The sequence below is a fragment of the Candoia aspera genome, chromosome 8, assembly GCF_035149785.1.
Source record: "Candoia aspera isolate rCanAsp1 chromosome 8, rCanAsp1.hap2, whole genome shotgun sequence".
NCBI classification, from domain to species: domain Eukaryota; kingdom Metazoa; phylum Chordata; class Lepidosauria; order Squamata; family Boidae; genus Candoia; species Candoia aspera.
Genome location: NC_086160.1, coordinates 68635420 through 68650683, shown reverse-complemented (window position 1 = coordinate 68650683; position 15264 = coordinate 68635420). Strand labels below are relative to the sequence as shown.

General features: G+C 42.1%; 1 protein-coding gene across 1 annotated transcript in view; it reads left to right on the top strand.

Annotated features, from left to right (window-relative positions):
* FRAS1 (Fraser extracellular matrix complex subunit 1) overlaps positions 1 to 15264 on the top strand; it is a 175422-nt gene that overhangs the window by 42832 nt on the left and 117326 nt on the right. Inside the window, exons 13-16 of the mRNA XM_063310434.1 lie at positions 5614 to 5766; positions 7995 to 8141; positions 11001 to 11147; positions 14296 to 14436. Coding sequence (XP_063166504.1) covers positions 5614 to 5766; positions 7995 to 8141; positions 11001 to 11147; positions 14296 to 14436 — 588 coding nt within the window. The remainder of the gene's footprint in view (positions 1 to 5613; positions 5767 to 7994; positions 8142 to 11000; positions 11148 to 14295; positions 14437 to 15264) is intronic.

Below are 15264 nucleotides of genomic sequence, written 5' to 3'. Positions count from 1 at the left end.
GGGTAAATTCGACTGATTTAGTGCGTACTTGAAACTCCCATCAACTACAGCATGTTGTTAAATGCCCTTTGTTTTTCAGTCTCTTCCATTGGAAGCCATGAGAGTGAAGAGTGCTAAATTTGGCTGGATTGTGCTTTGTTCCCAAACTGGATTGTCTTTTGCTCAAAGCAATACAGACAGCTTTGTCCACTCATTGCTAATTCATTGTTGTTTGAATTGGAACTGTTCATGTTCCGAGCTCCTTTGAAAGATTGGCTTTGGCACACCAATTCTCCTTGTCTTGTCATTCAACTGAAACAAAACTTCCAAAACAAGAAGAGAAGGACGGAAGGGTTAAGTTCCAGTAGCAAACAAGACATCAAACAGTGTATATGGACAGCAGCATCGTGCCTTGCTCTCAAGACTGTCATCGTTTCCCTTGTAATTTTCTGAATCACTGTAATGAGGATTAATTTGGCTTCCAAGATCTCTTCCATGCATTGCATACAAAAGACTTCTTGTAAAAGCCTTTTTTCCCAAAAAACTTTTGAAACTTTTTGGTTCAAGAGACGGTCAGGAGCCATTTGCTAATGGGCTGCTGAAAGAAGGAGCTGCCAGTCTCCCCCGCCTTGTGGTGAATTCCATTCTTCTTGGTGAAGGATGAGCCTTGGGCATGTTGGAAGACAGCTATGTTCAACAGCTAGGGACAAGACAGGAGGTGCAACAGCATCACGTTTGCTTTTTTGATGTTTTTTTTTTATTGTAATTTGATTGTGAGCTGCCCAGAGTCGTTGAGATTTGAGCAGCATACAAGTTTAATAAATTATTATTATTATTAATCTACAGTTAGGCTCACAGTCTAAGACTATGGAAACTTAATAATTAAAGTCCTAACCAAGGACCTAAGAATGATTAAGGTAGTGTCTGAGAATATAGGCAGTTCCTAGTGGCGTGTTGTTGTTTTTTTGGTAAAATTAGGGTGTTCGGGTCCGATAAATTCAAAATTTCCAAATATCAAGGAAATCCTTTAGATACTGCTCCAAGGGCTCCAATCTCAATTGGTATAACAGCAGATTTCTTTTTCCGCAAGCGTTCAACTTTGATCTGCAAGTCCTGGTATTTCGTAATGTTTTCCAATTGTTTTTCCTCAATCCTAGCATCAGCCGGTATAGCAACACCAGTGAGCCAGACTTTCTTCTTTTCAGTAATGACTATTATATCAGGCATGTTATGAACAAGATGCCTCTCTGTTTGTATGTTAAAGTCCCATAAGATCTTAGCCCACTCATTTTCAAAAACTACCTCAACTTGATGGTCCAAGTGGTTCTTGCTGCTGCTGCAGCAGCAGCAGCAGTAAATGCAGGAGATCCAAATGGCATTCCTTCATCTCTGGTTCCTGGGGGCAAAATGTGAGGAGGGTGGTGAAAACAGATCTAAGTGTGGTAGGAGTGATTTCTGCTCACATTCCGTTCCTTTTGAAGCATCCATTTTCATGCAAGATAGATGTGTATTGATCTTTCCCCAGATTAAGAACTCTGACTCTCTATTAAGAAATGTTGCACAGGCTGCTTTCCAGCTTATGCAACTTCCCCTCTGGCTCTATTTCCTGTGATTTCTTGTGACCAGTAAAAAACATTTAATTTTAGGTAGCATTTTCTGCCAGCTGTTACTTGAATGAATTTTCTTCAAGGTAGCTTCCAGGGATTCCTAAAGTTAAGTTGCAAAAAACCCTCTTATAGAGAATCCTAGAATCTAGGTTAAAGCATCTCGGACAGAGGTTTGTCTAACCACTGCTTGAGCATGCCCAGTGAAGAGACATTCACCACTTTTCTGGGTAATGGTTGCATGGTCAAACTGAACTGACTTTTAAGAAAAATCGGGGGGAGTCTGGTAGCACCTTTTCTGATGAACAAATCTTATCAAAAAACATCCTGTTGCATTTTGTTAGAACCCGTTGCATCTGATGAAGTGAGCTGTAGCTCATGCATGCTTATGCGTTTAATAAAATTCGTTAGTTGGAAAAGATGCTCCCAGACTCCTTTGGATTTTTGGCTACTGTAGACCAGGATTTCGCAACTTCAGCAACTTCAAGATGTGCGGACTTCAATTCCTGGGCTGGGGAATTCTGGGAATTGCAGTCCAACATCTTAAACTTGCTGAGGTTGAGAAACACTGCTATAGACTAACCCAGCTCTCCTACAACGTTTACTATTCAGAAGTTTCCCTCCCACCCAACATTCAAACTGAAAATATGTTTTCTTGTAAAGTAAGGTCATTATTCCCTGCCCTACATCATGGGATGACAGAGAACAGGTCTCGGCCTTCTGTATGACATCATCCCTTGAATGTGGTTGAAAAATTTGTCAGTAGGACCAATTATGACAGAAGGATGTGTTCAAGCAGAAGCTGGATGCCCCATCTGTCAGGATGCTTTAAATTGGCTTTCTGTATTGAATAGGGAATTAGATGTGAGATCTAACTTGGCCCTTGCAACGCTGAGCCTGCAGTGCTAATATTGAGGCCGCCATTGGGCATAGGTCATGTTTTGAAGGGCATTTGCAGTCAACACAATGCCTCTGGCAAAGAGAAAGTTTTCAGACAACCGTTTTGGCTAAGTATTTCCTGTGCTTGTTAGAGAAGGAGGGAAGGATTTGACCCACTGAAGCACAGTGTAGATGTGGGGAAGCAAAAGAATTGTATTTGTCACCTCATTGCTCAGAAATAATAGCCAGATGGACACATGGAAGGTCAGGATGGAAAGCCTGGTAATTGCTGATAGATGGTCCTCTTGCCTGTCTAAAGGTCAGAGTTGTTTCTCCATTGAACAGGAATTGTACCAACGAAAATATTTGTTAGGGATAGTTTGAATGTGGATTCCTGCCAGAGGCATCTGGTGAGGAGGGCTAAGGAGGGCAAATGACGCAAGCCGTATTACACTGATGTGATAAAAATGCTCTTCCTTTCAAAAGTGCATCATGAGGTTGTATGCATTACAGGTAGTCCTTGCTTAATGATCACAATTGGGACCTGAATTTTGGTCGCTAAGCAAAGCAGTCATTAAGTGAATCTGACCCAATTTTACAACCTTTTTTGCAGTGGTCATTAAGCAGATCACTGCGGTTGTTAAGCAACCCTGTGGTTGTTAAGCAAACCATGCAGTTCCCCATTGATTTTGCATGCTGGAAGCTGGCTGGGAAGGTCAAAAATAGCGATCATGTGACCGCAGGATGCTGCGGTGGTCGCAAATGTGAACCAGTTGCCAAGTGCCCAAATTGTGATCACATGACTGTGGGGATGCTGCAATGGCCATAAGTGCGAGGACTGGTCATAAGTCAGTGTTTTTCAGCACCGTCGTAAGTCCAAACCGCCACTAAATGAATGGTTGTTAAGCGAGGACTACCTGTATATCAGTGCAATGTTGCTTCTGTTGTTTTGATGGAAGTACTGGATTGGTGGATTCACTGAGCAGAAAGTTGGTCTTTTGGCCCCTTCCAATTCTTGTTTTATTTGTGAGTAGAGCCCACTCTCTTTTAGGATGCAGATCAATAAAAAGAGATGTCCCTCTGGAACTGCACTCCCCTAAAGTCCACATGGCCCCAACCTTGCTGTCACGTAGGAAAGCCTTAAAGAACTGGTTATTCCAGCAGGCCCTGGGCCATGGCGATTTGTGAACTCGCATCTGAGATGTGCTATTTTAATTCTTCTTTAAATTCTCTGATGTGGTGTCTTGGGCTTTCATTTTTATTAATATTTCATTTAAAGTTAATATTTTATTCATTTTGTTGTTGGCTTTTTTCTTTGTGTTTAGTTTCAGGGTATGTTTTTACATTTGTGCATGCTGCCTTAACTTGCTGTGCAATTAGGCAGTTGTAAATACAATAAAGCAAGAACAACAACAGCAACATTTATTTATTTATTTATCTATCATGGTTTTTATCACCGCCAGCCTCCCTCACACAGGGGACCCTGGGTGGTTCACAATAATAATAAATGTTTCGGACCATTATAGACTCAGTCCAGCGTATTCCTTTGCAGGTACAGTCAGTGTCTTTGAATGCAGGGAATTAAGACATAGATGTCCAGTTCAAGCCATAATGAAACCATGTGTGTCATTTTGTCATTGTGAAAAGGATGTGAATTATATAATGTGTGCGATGAGATTGTGACCTATATGGTATCATTTGATCTCCTGCTGGAGAAGTGACGTGTTCAGCCACTGTACGTGCGGAAACTGGTTTCTGTTCTGTCTGTGATAACCAAATCCACAGCTTATTTCACCCAATGCATGTTTAGAGGGAACTAGAATGCTAATGATAAAATGCCTGTGGAGACCAAGAAGAAGCTTCAAAATCCCTATTCAGCCACTGTCTCCCTAAAGTAAGTATGGTAGGTTCACCTTATGGTATGATAAGGCTCAACTTATACATCAGAGCTTTGGATTATATAGTATTTTCATTCCAATTTTTGATACATAAATGCATTTGCAAAACGGTGGATGAAAACTACATGGAGGCTTAGTGAGAGAGCATCAGACTAGGCAGAACAGCACAACTTCAGTTTTTCATTTTCTCTGCACTCGAATACAATAAAGCACATTCAGTCACTGATTCGGGGGAACATCACTGGAGAAAATCAGACAGATGCATCACATGGTGCCGTCTATACAAGATCCTAAAGCAGTGTAGGCAACTTGCAGATGTGGGGACTTCAACTCCCAGAATTCTGGGAGTTGAAGTCCACACATCTGCAAGTTGCCAAGGTTGAGAAACTCTGCCTTAAAGTTTCAGCAGTGGTACCAGTAAGGCAGAGAGGATCTTTCTGTAGCTTTTATTTATTCTCTATGTGCCCAGGGAAATAGAGGCTTTGCACAGCTAATGTCAGCAAATAGATTGACATGGATAGACAATAGAATCACAGAATGGAATAGAATCATAGAATGGAAGGGTTGGAAAGGATCTGAGAGAAATTAAGTCCCACCCCACATCTGTCCAGTAATCCACTGGTACAATATGTATCAAATGGATGGATGTGTGTGTGTGCAAACAGAAAACCAGCTTTACTTATTAGAACTAGTAGCAGTTGCCATAATTCTATACCAACTAAATGGAAGAACCAGCACTGTAATCTAGTGCTTCTGGGTTAGTCTAGTAGCCTAGTGATGAGTAGTCTATTTTTGCATTATTAGTTTGTTTATTTATTTATCATATTTCTTCACCTCCCATCTCCTGTTGTGATGACTCTGGGTGGTTTACAAGTGAATAAAAGAATAAAAAGTTCATTATAAAATATAAACATACATATTTATTTTATATAAAATATAAAATAATATATAGTTAATTAATTAATTAGTCAAGTAATGCATCAGATAATTGTAAGACTTGACGGACCAGGATAGGGACAGATTGTCATGAAGGAAATCTATCTCTGTGGTCGCTGAGTTGACACTAGTTTGATGTACACAATCAATGTATCAGATTGGTTTAATTGACTAATCTTGCACAAACAGGCTAATTTTTCCACTCGCCTCTCATTTTTAAAAGTTACAGTCTTACCCTGATGCTTCCGTTTTGACCATTCAGAAGTGGACTTGTTACTGAATCCAACCGTGCCAAGCTTTCTGTCCTCTGTGTGCAGATTGTCATCCCCTCTGTGAGTTGTGTGTGGCAGATCTCCAAGACAGAGGAAGCATCTGCCTAAGGTGCCATGACATCCATCACCTGCTTCTGAAAGACCATTGCGTGCCAGGCTGCCCTGTGGGATTTTACCAGCACGAAGGAGCGTGTCAGAGTGAGTAATGCCTGAGAAAACAGGGGCACCAGCAATCAACAGATTTGACATGCCAGTTAATTTCACACCAGATAAATAATTTTTTCAATGTGTGCATCTGCTTGCAGAAGCCTTAATGATGAGATTATTCATAAGGACATAAAATTGCTGCTGTGGTGGATCAGAGCTAGCTAAGTCTGTAGAATCCCTAGAGATTTTCAGAAGCTAGATAGAAAGACAAGATTGTCCTCCAGTTCCCAAGCGACTGATATCCAGAACCATTCACCCTCTGGAGAGCATATATAATCATCATGATGAATAGTTGTTGATGTAAATGCTCCTTTAAAGCTGTCTCTGATGATTTTCTTCTCCCTGTCAATTCTGTGTGTAATTACTCTCTGATTCATCCCCCACCACCTGATGTTCTTCCAATGTATTGGATAGCAACTGCCATAACTGATATTAATATCAGTTGATATTGCTGGCTGGGAGGGGGATGATGAGAGTCCATTAGCATCTGGATGGGCCAGGTGTTTAATAATAACAGTTCATCAGTCATTTGTGATGTCCCATTGGTTTATTGGATCAACTTCTCAATCACTGAGCTGGGGAGAGATTTCCATTATTGGTTCCAGTAAAGTAGGACTCATAGTAAGGTAGAAAGTCCGATTAAGCGTTAAATACTACGTTTTTTAAAAAAATAATTTTAAGAATATTATTTTTTTGTATCACAAAAAGGTGAGGAAATTCTTGTGAGGAATTTGCAGATATGAACTGAAAAATGAAGAGACTGGAACAGTTTTACCCTTCTTGGCACTCACACTCCGTTCTTGGCACTCAAGGACCAAGTTGGCTAGATATACTGTCTTTATTCTATTCCAGAAATAGTAGCCATATAAGAGAGCTGACAATTAGCAAATGAGCAGGAATGGTAGCTGGGAATTCATACCCAGTCAGAACTCAAAACCTTCACATTCCCGTGCAGCCCTGCCTTCTTTGAAGAGGTGACTTCCTCTTCCAAGGGTTCCTCTTATCTCTAGTCCTCAGCATATCCACTGACAGTTCACATTCTCTGCATTCCTGCTAACCCGTTCACTTAAGTTCACCAAATGTGGGTGAATGGTCCCAGCCAGAAACTGAGCCCTGGAGGCATCCAAATGCATTGGGGCAGCTGGTTGCAGAATATCTATCCTCTGGCTGTGTTGACTGGGAATTCTGGAACCTGTAGGCACAACACAGCTAGAGGGAGTGAAGTCAGGAAAATCTGGGCTGAAGAAGTCACTCCTTCCATGTATAAATGATTGCACTGGAATGATTTAAGTATATGCCTTAATTCAGGCAGGATCCAAGCAAAATAAAGCAAACGGGAAATGGGAGTGATTTAAAGAAAGATAATTGAGAACCTGATAGCTGCAATATCTTCTCATGTGTTACCACTATCATTGCCAGCATAGATGCTAGAGTGAATTGAGACAATCTGGGTTCTAATCACTGACTGGGCAGAAACTTCATTCATAATGTTTTGGGTGAAACTGTAATTAAATTATCTAGTTAACCCAAGCTAATGTTAAATTGAATAGAGGTAGAGTCAAGCAGAATGGCTGTCCATTCTGTAATAAAAATAATTATTACTGTTGGTACATACAGGTAGTCCTCACTTAACAACCATTTGTTTAGTGATGATTTGGACTAACAACGGTGCTAAAACCCAACTTACAACTGGTCCTTCCATTTATGACTGTTGCAGTGTCCCCCACGATCATGTGATCGCGATTTGGGCGCTTGGCAACTAGTTCACATTTGTAACTGTCACAGCGTCCCGTGGTCATGTGATTGCCATTTTCAACCTTCCCAGCTGGCTTCCAGCAAGGAAAATCAGTGGGGAACCATGTGATTCACTTAACAACCATGTGATTTGCTTAATGACTGCTGCCAAAATCAGGTAAGATTTGCTTAATGATTGCATCACTTAGCTCCCAAAATTCCAGTCCCAATTGTGGTCATTAAGCGAGGACTACCTGTATTCTGTTCTACCTTCTAAAAGAGCGGGACGATCCCACACAGGGATGTACTCATATTATTTTTGCAAGAATTCTGTGAGGGTAGTTAGGTTTAGAGAAGAAGGTCCCACTATTTCATGGATGAGTGGAGATTTGAACCCAGACCGAGTCCAACACACTTCCTATTACATATGCATGGAGCATGAGAGGCTGCATTCTAAATGCCTTCTTCTACTTCTTCCATACCAGAATGTCACCCTTCCTGTAAAACCTGTAGAGGAGAGGGCCCTTTCTCCTGCACTTCCTGTGCCTCCAGTCTCGTCCTTTCTCACACTGGCTCATGCCTCTCAGCCTGTTTCCTTGGATTCTATCAGGATGAGAACCTTCACTGCAAACGTATGTGGTGCCTCAGTTACTCAGTTTTATTTGGGACAATGTGTTAGAGAAGTTGGGTGGGGATAGGGAGAAGGAAAATGCTTGTAGGTGTTGAATGCCTTCAAAAGTCTTAGCAGGTAGCAGTCTGTGTGTGGCTGATGTTGTTTGGGACTGGGAGCTAAGTAAGGTTAGGGCTGGTTAGAACTTGGATGGGAGACCATCTGGGAATGCTATGAGCTAGACTAGGAAGTCAAGCAACATCCTGAAAAAAGGTGGCAGAAAACCAATTTTCTACCACTGCTGAGAAAACTGCATGATTTGCTATAGTACATCAGTGCTGTCAAAAATACAGATGACCATTAGATGCCAGCAAAGAGTTAGTTTTTTCTACCTGTTTGCTGCCATCTCATGGCCACTCAGAGTATTGCAGCCCAGCAAAATTTCTGTCTTGCCATTGTTCAACTGAAGCTGCCTATAGCCTCTGAAACTTGGCTGTTAAAGTACCTGAACTGCCCTTATTCAGATATAAAGTTGTACTTGTTTGTAGCATTTTTGTCCTTTATGTTTAGCTAAAAAGGATTTCCAGAGCATCTGATAAATATATGCTTCTTGTGGCATATTTTTACCTGTGCACATCATGCTAAATCACACTAAATTATGGGGCATTTTGCTGCATGTCTGTGTGGCATTGGGTTCATTCATCCTTCTAAACCCATGACTTGCTAGATACACCGTAATTGGTGGGATTCTCTCAGTGTACTAAGCTATAAGTACAGGTCGTCGTTGACTTATAACCATTCTGTAGCGACACTTTGAAGTTACAATGGCCATAAAAAGTGACTTACGACTGTTCCTCACACTTATGACTGTTGCAGCGTCCCTGCAGTCATGTGACCCAAATTCAGGCACTTGACAATGAGCATGTATTTACAGTGGTTGCAATGTCCCAGGATCATGTGATCGCCATTTTTAACCTTCCCAGCCAGCTTCTGACAAGAAAGTTGATGGGGGAAGCCAGATTGGCTTAACAACCACATGATTCACTCGATGACCACAGTGATTTGCTTAATGACCACAGCAAAAAAGGTCAGAAAATTGGGCATGACTCACTTAACAACCTCCTTGCTTAGCGGTGGATTTTCTGGTCCCAATTGTGGTCGTAAGTTGAGGACTACCTGTATCTGGTTCAGAAGTTGCAGTGGCTGAGTTCTTACAATGCACTAAGTCAGACCAAGCAAACTTCATTACGACTTCTCTAGGACACTTCCATGTTCGGGACATGTTAAATTGTCATTACCTTGACTCCCAGAGAAGAGGAGAAAAATCTGACTAAAATTAAGATGTGAGCACTAATCCAAGATGTTTAGTGTAGTTCATTGTACAGTAGGCTGAGAAAGATATAATGTTAAGAGACTTCAGAAAAACAGGCTTGCAATTAATCCCAAACATTTATATCAAGTGACGCTAGTGAAAGTGCACTACAGACAAATCTAAGTAGCTTGCACAGTTAATTTTATATTGCTTTTATGCTGTTGTTTTGAATAATGTGTCACTGGTATATATGAAGTTTGTAAATGATAATACATCTCATTATTAGCCATTTCTTCGCTCTGTTAATCCACATATCTTCTTAATGTTACAGTTGTTAATTAATTAAGCCTTGTGACACTCTCTGGAATTGATAAAGTGAATGAGGTGCCATAGAATAGAAAATTAGATGCAGGAGATATTATACAATGGACTGAGTTGGGAGAAGTGGGCAGGCAGCATAGAGTTGTGTGTCCTTCAACTTAAAGGAAGAAAGTTACTGGAGAAGAAGGCTTAGTTTTTGACTGTGAACCCTTTGAAGCTGCACTAACTCAAAGAGTTCATATCTTCACTCTTGTTTGATCTATTTTGTTAATTAATCTGTTTAAGTGTTGGAGGGCTCCATCTGCTATAGATTTCTTGGCACTGCATTGCTTCAAATCTGTCCTGTGCTTATGTTTAAGAGAGGCCCTCTGTCAACTTTCCCTGGTAGATGCAAAGCTAGCATGTCAGGAAGAAATCTTTTCTCATAATTGCTCCGGTGTAGTCTGTTCCAGTCAGTGGATTGGAGGGGAGAGATCACCCACAGCCCCTCACTTGTGTGGTGCCCCAGAGTTTGGTGCTTCCGCCCTCCTATTTAACATCCACATCAAACCTCTGGGTGATGTCATCTGGTGGTTTGGAGTTCAGTAGCATCAGTATGCTGGTGACATCCAGCTTTACATCTCTACCTGGGCTGCTCAAGTGAATCTGTTTTGGTACTGACCCAGTGTCTGAAGGCTGTTCATGTCTGGGTGGGGAGAAAGGGACTTTGGCTGAGAAGAGCTATTAGCAATGGTTTCTAGTATGTTATAATTTTGGTACTAGAGAATTAGAACTGTACCGCTGGAAAGGGCCATTTAAGATCATTGCAGGGATCCAAATTACAGGTAATCCTCGAGTTAGATAGCAATTGGGACCAGAATTTCCATCACTAAGTGATGCAGTCGTAAAGCGTGATGTCACGTGACCACATCTCTTAGCGACGGCAATCCCCGCAGTCCCCACTGTCGTTGTTAACAGAATCCCAGTGGTCATTAGCCAAGGACCCACCCCAATCCAAGCCATTCCGGGCTGGTCCCTCCCAGCCCTGAGCCTCAGTAAGGTAAGGGACTGCCTCCAACTCCCCCACCCACCTATCTCCCCACCATCTCTGCCCTTTTGGCCACCCTGCACCCTGCCTTGCGGGGCTGCTCTGGGCCTGCTTGCTGCATTCTTTGAAATAGCGATTTGGCGCTTGTAATTCTTAACCATTATAGCTTCAGTTCCTAATGTGAAATCTGATCGGTCTTGATGTTTTATCTTTCTCTCCAGGTTGCAGCAACCCATGTCTAAGTTGTGATTCAGGATCCCACTGTACTTCCTGCAAAGACCCATCCAAAGTCTTACTGTTTGGAGAGTGCCAGTATGATAAATGTGCACCACAGTATTTCCTTGATTTGTCGACCAGGACGTGCAAAGGTGAGAGGAATCCCAGAAATGCTCATGTTGAGTCTTAGTAACAGCCATCAGCCAAGTTTCCATGGTCTGCGTGAAACCACTTCTGTGTTCTCTTCCCTTCCTCGCTTTCTCTCCTGCCATATTGCAGCATTGCCTCTTCAGCTCCATCTCCCACTCTACAGACACACAAGCACACCCATAGGCATGCACACTCACACCCATACACGTTTGCTGTTATGGGTAAATTCTGACCAAGGGTCAGAATTTGTTGTTTGCTCTGCTCAACGTTTAGTTGAATGATGAGTGATTTTAAATTTGTACATCCTGTGTCTCCCTCCTGCCCCGCTTAAAACTTAACTGGTTTTATATATTTGCTGGAAATGTGGCAAGTGTACTTCAGGAGAGGTCTTTGTAGACACACAAAGAGCCCGCCTGCTTCTGGTGGCATGTTCCAAGAAAGAAAATCCAGTTTCAGAAGAATATTGTGGTCTTGCCCTTTTCTGACCTTAACAAAATTGCATTATAAATATATTATCAACAGGAAATTCTTTCCATCTTCTTTTGTGACTTATCACATAATTAGCTACCCTGAGACTGATCTTGTTCCTTTTTAACAATCAAGGTCACGATTTAAACACAATGAAAATAAGGAGCAGAGCCTCTGATTAATAAGGGTCTTTTTATTCATCCAGTTGCTAGCTCAGGAAATGAATACGTTGAAACAAATGGAGTCTAGAATTCATTGTAGACTATCTAAGACTGAAAGCAGTACCAAAGGATTGAAAATTGAGCTGGGCACAAATCCCAGTAGCCCCTTAATTTTGCTCTCATCTAAATTCCTCTCTTGCTTCACCATCCAACAACCTTCTGCGTTGATGTCAAATAAATCCTCATCCTTTGCATCAAGAGAAAGTGCCCTGGATAGTTTTATCCTGATGAATTATGGTAATATTTACTCAACAAGATGTTAAAATAATAATGTTGAATTGACGTTCCATATGGTTATCACAGGGGCGGAGATAAGCTATCTTAGGTGAAATGCTGAGGCTTTGGCAAAGAGATCCAAAGAACTTCTCTACACTTCTGCTTATCAGAGTTCCTTATCAGAGAGATAATTATTACCACTAGCTTCCAAAAAGCAGATCGTAGCCTGCAACATGAGAGTAGCCATCCAAAGACAACCACCTCCTCCTCCTCCTCTCCACTCATATCTACCCCTTCAGTTTCTCTCTGCTCAAGCGTCTCCAAGAAAATTAAAGAGCAGTTTTTGTAGGCAATCCTTTTTGTGATGGGAACCCATTTTTTATTTCTTTGTTTCTTTATTTATACCAGTTTTCTGCCTCTGAGAGCTGCGCGGAAGGAGGCAGAGACCAGGGCGTTCTGGAGTGGGATAGAGGTGGAATGTTTATTTCCCTTCGTTATTTTTTTTTTCAGAAGTTGGACGCCTTTTAAAATAAGTCATCATAGAGACTCAAGTTGGGCTTAAAATAATTTACTTCTAAAAAGCCTTATTGTTTAACAAAAATCTAGAAAACTGGCCTTCATTTTTGTCCTTTGCCACAAAACGTGATCAGTTTTGTGATTCTGGGTGGTTAAGGTCCACCAACAAGCAGCCAACAGAGCTTGCCCCTCTCGCTGATATGTTGGTCACGCTTAATACTTTTATGGACTCATTGGCTACGGCGAATAGGACAGTTTCTGCAGAATGGGAGTTCAGTATCATTGAATGTTGCCTACCTCTGTTTGTGGAATCCTTGGTGCTCTCTGAGCCTTGCTGTCTTCGTGCAGACGTTTCATTGCCAGACTAGGCAACATCTTCAGTATGAAGAGGGAGTGGGCCTTGCTCTCTGTTTATATGTTTATAGGTGGGCCTCGTCTGCAGTGGCTCCCACCCTCTGGAACATCCTGCCACCGGAGGTCAGGCAAACTCCATCCCTCCTGACCTTCAGGAAGTCTCTGAAGACCTGGCTCTGCTGCCGTGCTTGGGATGGGGAAGGGGGTCACCATTCTTGGGGATGGCTGGCACCTTAGAGGGCTCCCCTCATATTTATGATCTTTAGTAACCAACTGGATTTTTATTTTTATTTTTTAATTTTATATTGTATTGCATTATATTTTTTGCTCTATTATGATTATTGTTTTTAATGTTTTAATTGATTAACTTATTGTAAACCACTCAGAGTCCCCCTTTGGGGGGAGATGGGTGGTAGCATAAATTTGAGAAACAAACAAATATATAAATAAATAAATGTTGACATAAACAGAGAGCAAGGCCCACTCCCTCTTCGCACTGAAGATGTTGCCTAGTCTGGCAGTGAAACGTCTGCAAGGGAACAACAAGGCTCAGAGAGCACCAAGGACTCCACAGTTCAACCCTGAACTACAAATACTCGGTACTACCTCTCTTTGAACAGAACCTTGTTCGAGTTTCCCAAATTTCATCTTGACTACCTGTCCATTTGTATTTGCTTCTCTCTTGTCCCATCTCTGCTACTTCATGAACAGTTGCCATCTCTGTCACGTGAGCTTTGTGGATCCTGAGCCCCCCAGGTGCATTGGTTAGTCTGAAATAAATGCCAAGTCAGTCTAAAAACACTTTGATTTCTTTCTGCACCTTGTACAGTTACTACACACTTCTCTTAGGATGAATCCTTTCCCTCCAGGGCAGAGGGGCAGATGAAGACCATTGTTGTCTTCCGATGATTAACTTTGCTTTGTTCTCTTCTGAAAACGTGTTTGAACTGCAAGGCAATGTCACCTTCCTTGTCAATCTGGCCTGCTTAATTAGCAGCGCTGGTGGGGAATCCCAGAGGTCCTGGTCAGTGGAAGAGAAAAGATTTATGATTGCACTGTACAGTCCATGTTGACTGATCGCAACTATAGCTACTAGGGATGGTGGTTGTCGTGCCTCCTCATCTGGACTATTGAAAAAGAGCAGCCATGTCTGTGTTAACATAATTGGGAAATGTTAAACCCCAGGGAAGAATTTATGTTATTTTAAGACCATCTCTTTCAGCGTTTCTTCCCCATCTTACATCTGTTCTGCTGTTCTTCCTTTGCCCTTCGTTGCATTTGCAGACAGTCGTGGTGTGATGTATTAAAATGGAGAGGAATAAATGAAGTGATGGGGGCTCTATTGGGAATGCTCTCTTTTATTTTCTTATTCCAGAGTGCGACTGGAGTTGCAACGCTTGCAATGGTCCCAACCGTACCGATTGCTTGCAGTGCATGGAGGGATATTTTCTCCAGCAAGGTGCCTGTGTTGAGCATTGTCCACCGGCATTTTACAGGGAATCTGAAACATGTCAAAGTAAGTCTTGATGTCTTTGCACAGGGGCTCAAGGTACAATTTTGTGCGGTCATTTTAGAGGGCATAGTCCAGAAATCACAACAAACAGTTGCCATTAAAGAAATCCACTACTCTTCCATTGGACAGGTAAGGTCTCCAAAGGACCAGCTCAGCCCTTACGCAGAATGAAGCAGCCACCCCTAACAGATAGCTGAGGCAAGTGGAAAAGCGTGTCCAGTCCCCACCTGATGCTTTCCTAGCCTGTCCCTTGGAGGAGCTGCAAAGGATGTGGAGCAGGTTGATGCTGTCTGAGTCACCTTAAAGCTTATTCTGAGGCTAAGTGGCAATGCAGACAATGGGAGGTAGCGCACCGTTGGGAGAGCAGTGGATTCCCCTCCTGCGTCAGGCAACAGGCTGCTGCTTCATCTCAGGTCCATGTCTGAGCCAAGGGTAGGATGCTTCTGTAGGGAGGAACCAAGATTGCCCTTGATCTCCATTGTCTCATGGACAGAAACCATCATGTGCTTTCCACTTCTGTTTATATACATAAAGCAGAGAAATAGTCCGTATCAGCTTTGCCAAATCTGCCACCCTCTGAGTGTGTTTGGACTACTCCAGACATTCCCATCCACCATACTAGCTGGAAATCCTTGAAGTTGTAGTCCTAATACATCTGGAGGACACCAGGTTGGGAAGGATGGCATCTATGATGTACATATAGCATAAGACGGCACTAGGTCTGCCATGGAGGATATCTCAGGGGAACAAATTATCTGATCTTCTAATGCCAATGAGCAGAATCTTGGAAGCTAGGTAAGCCTAGAATAAGTGAGCACAAAGGAAAGTTGT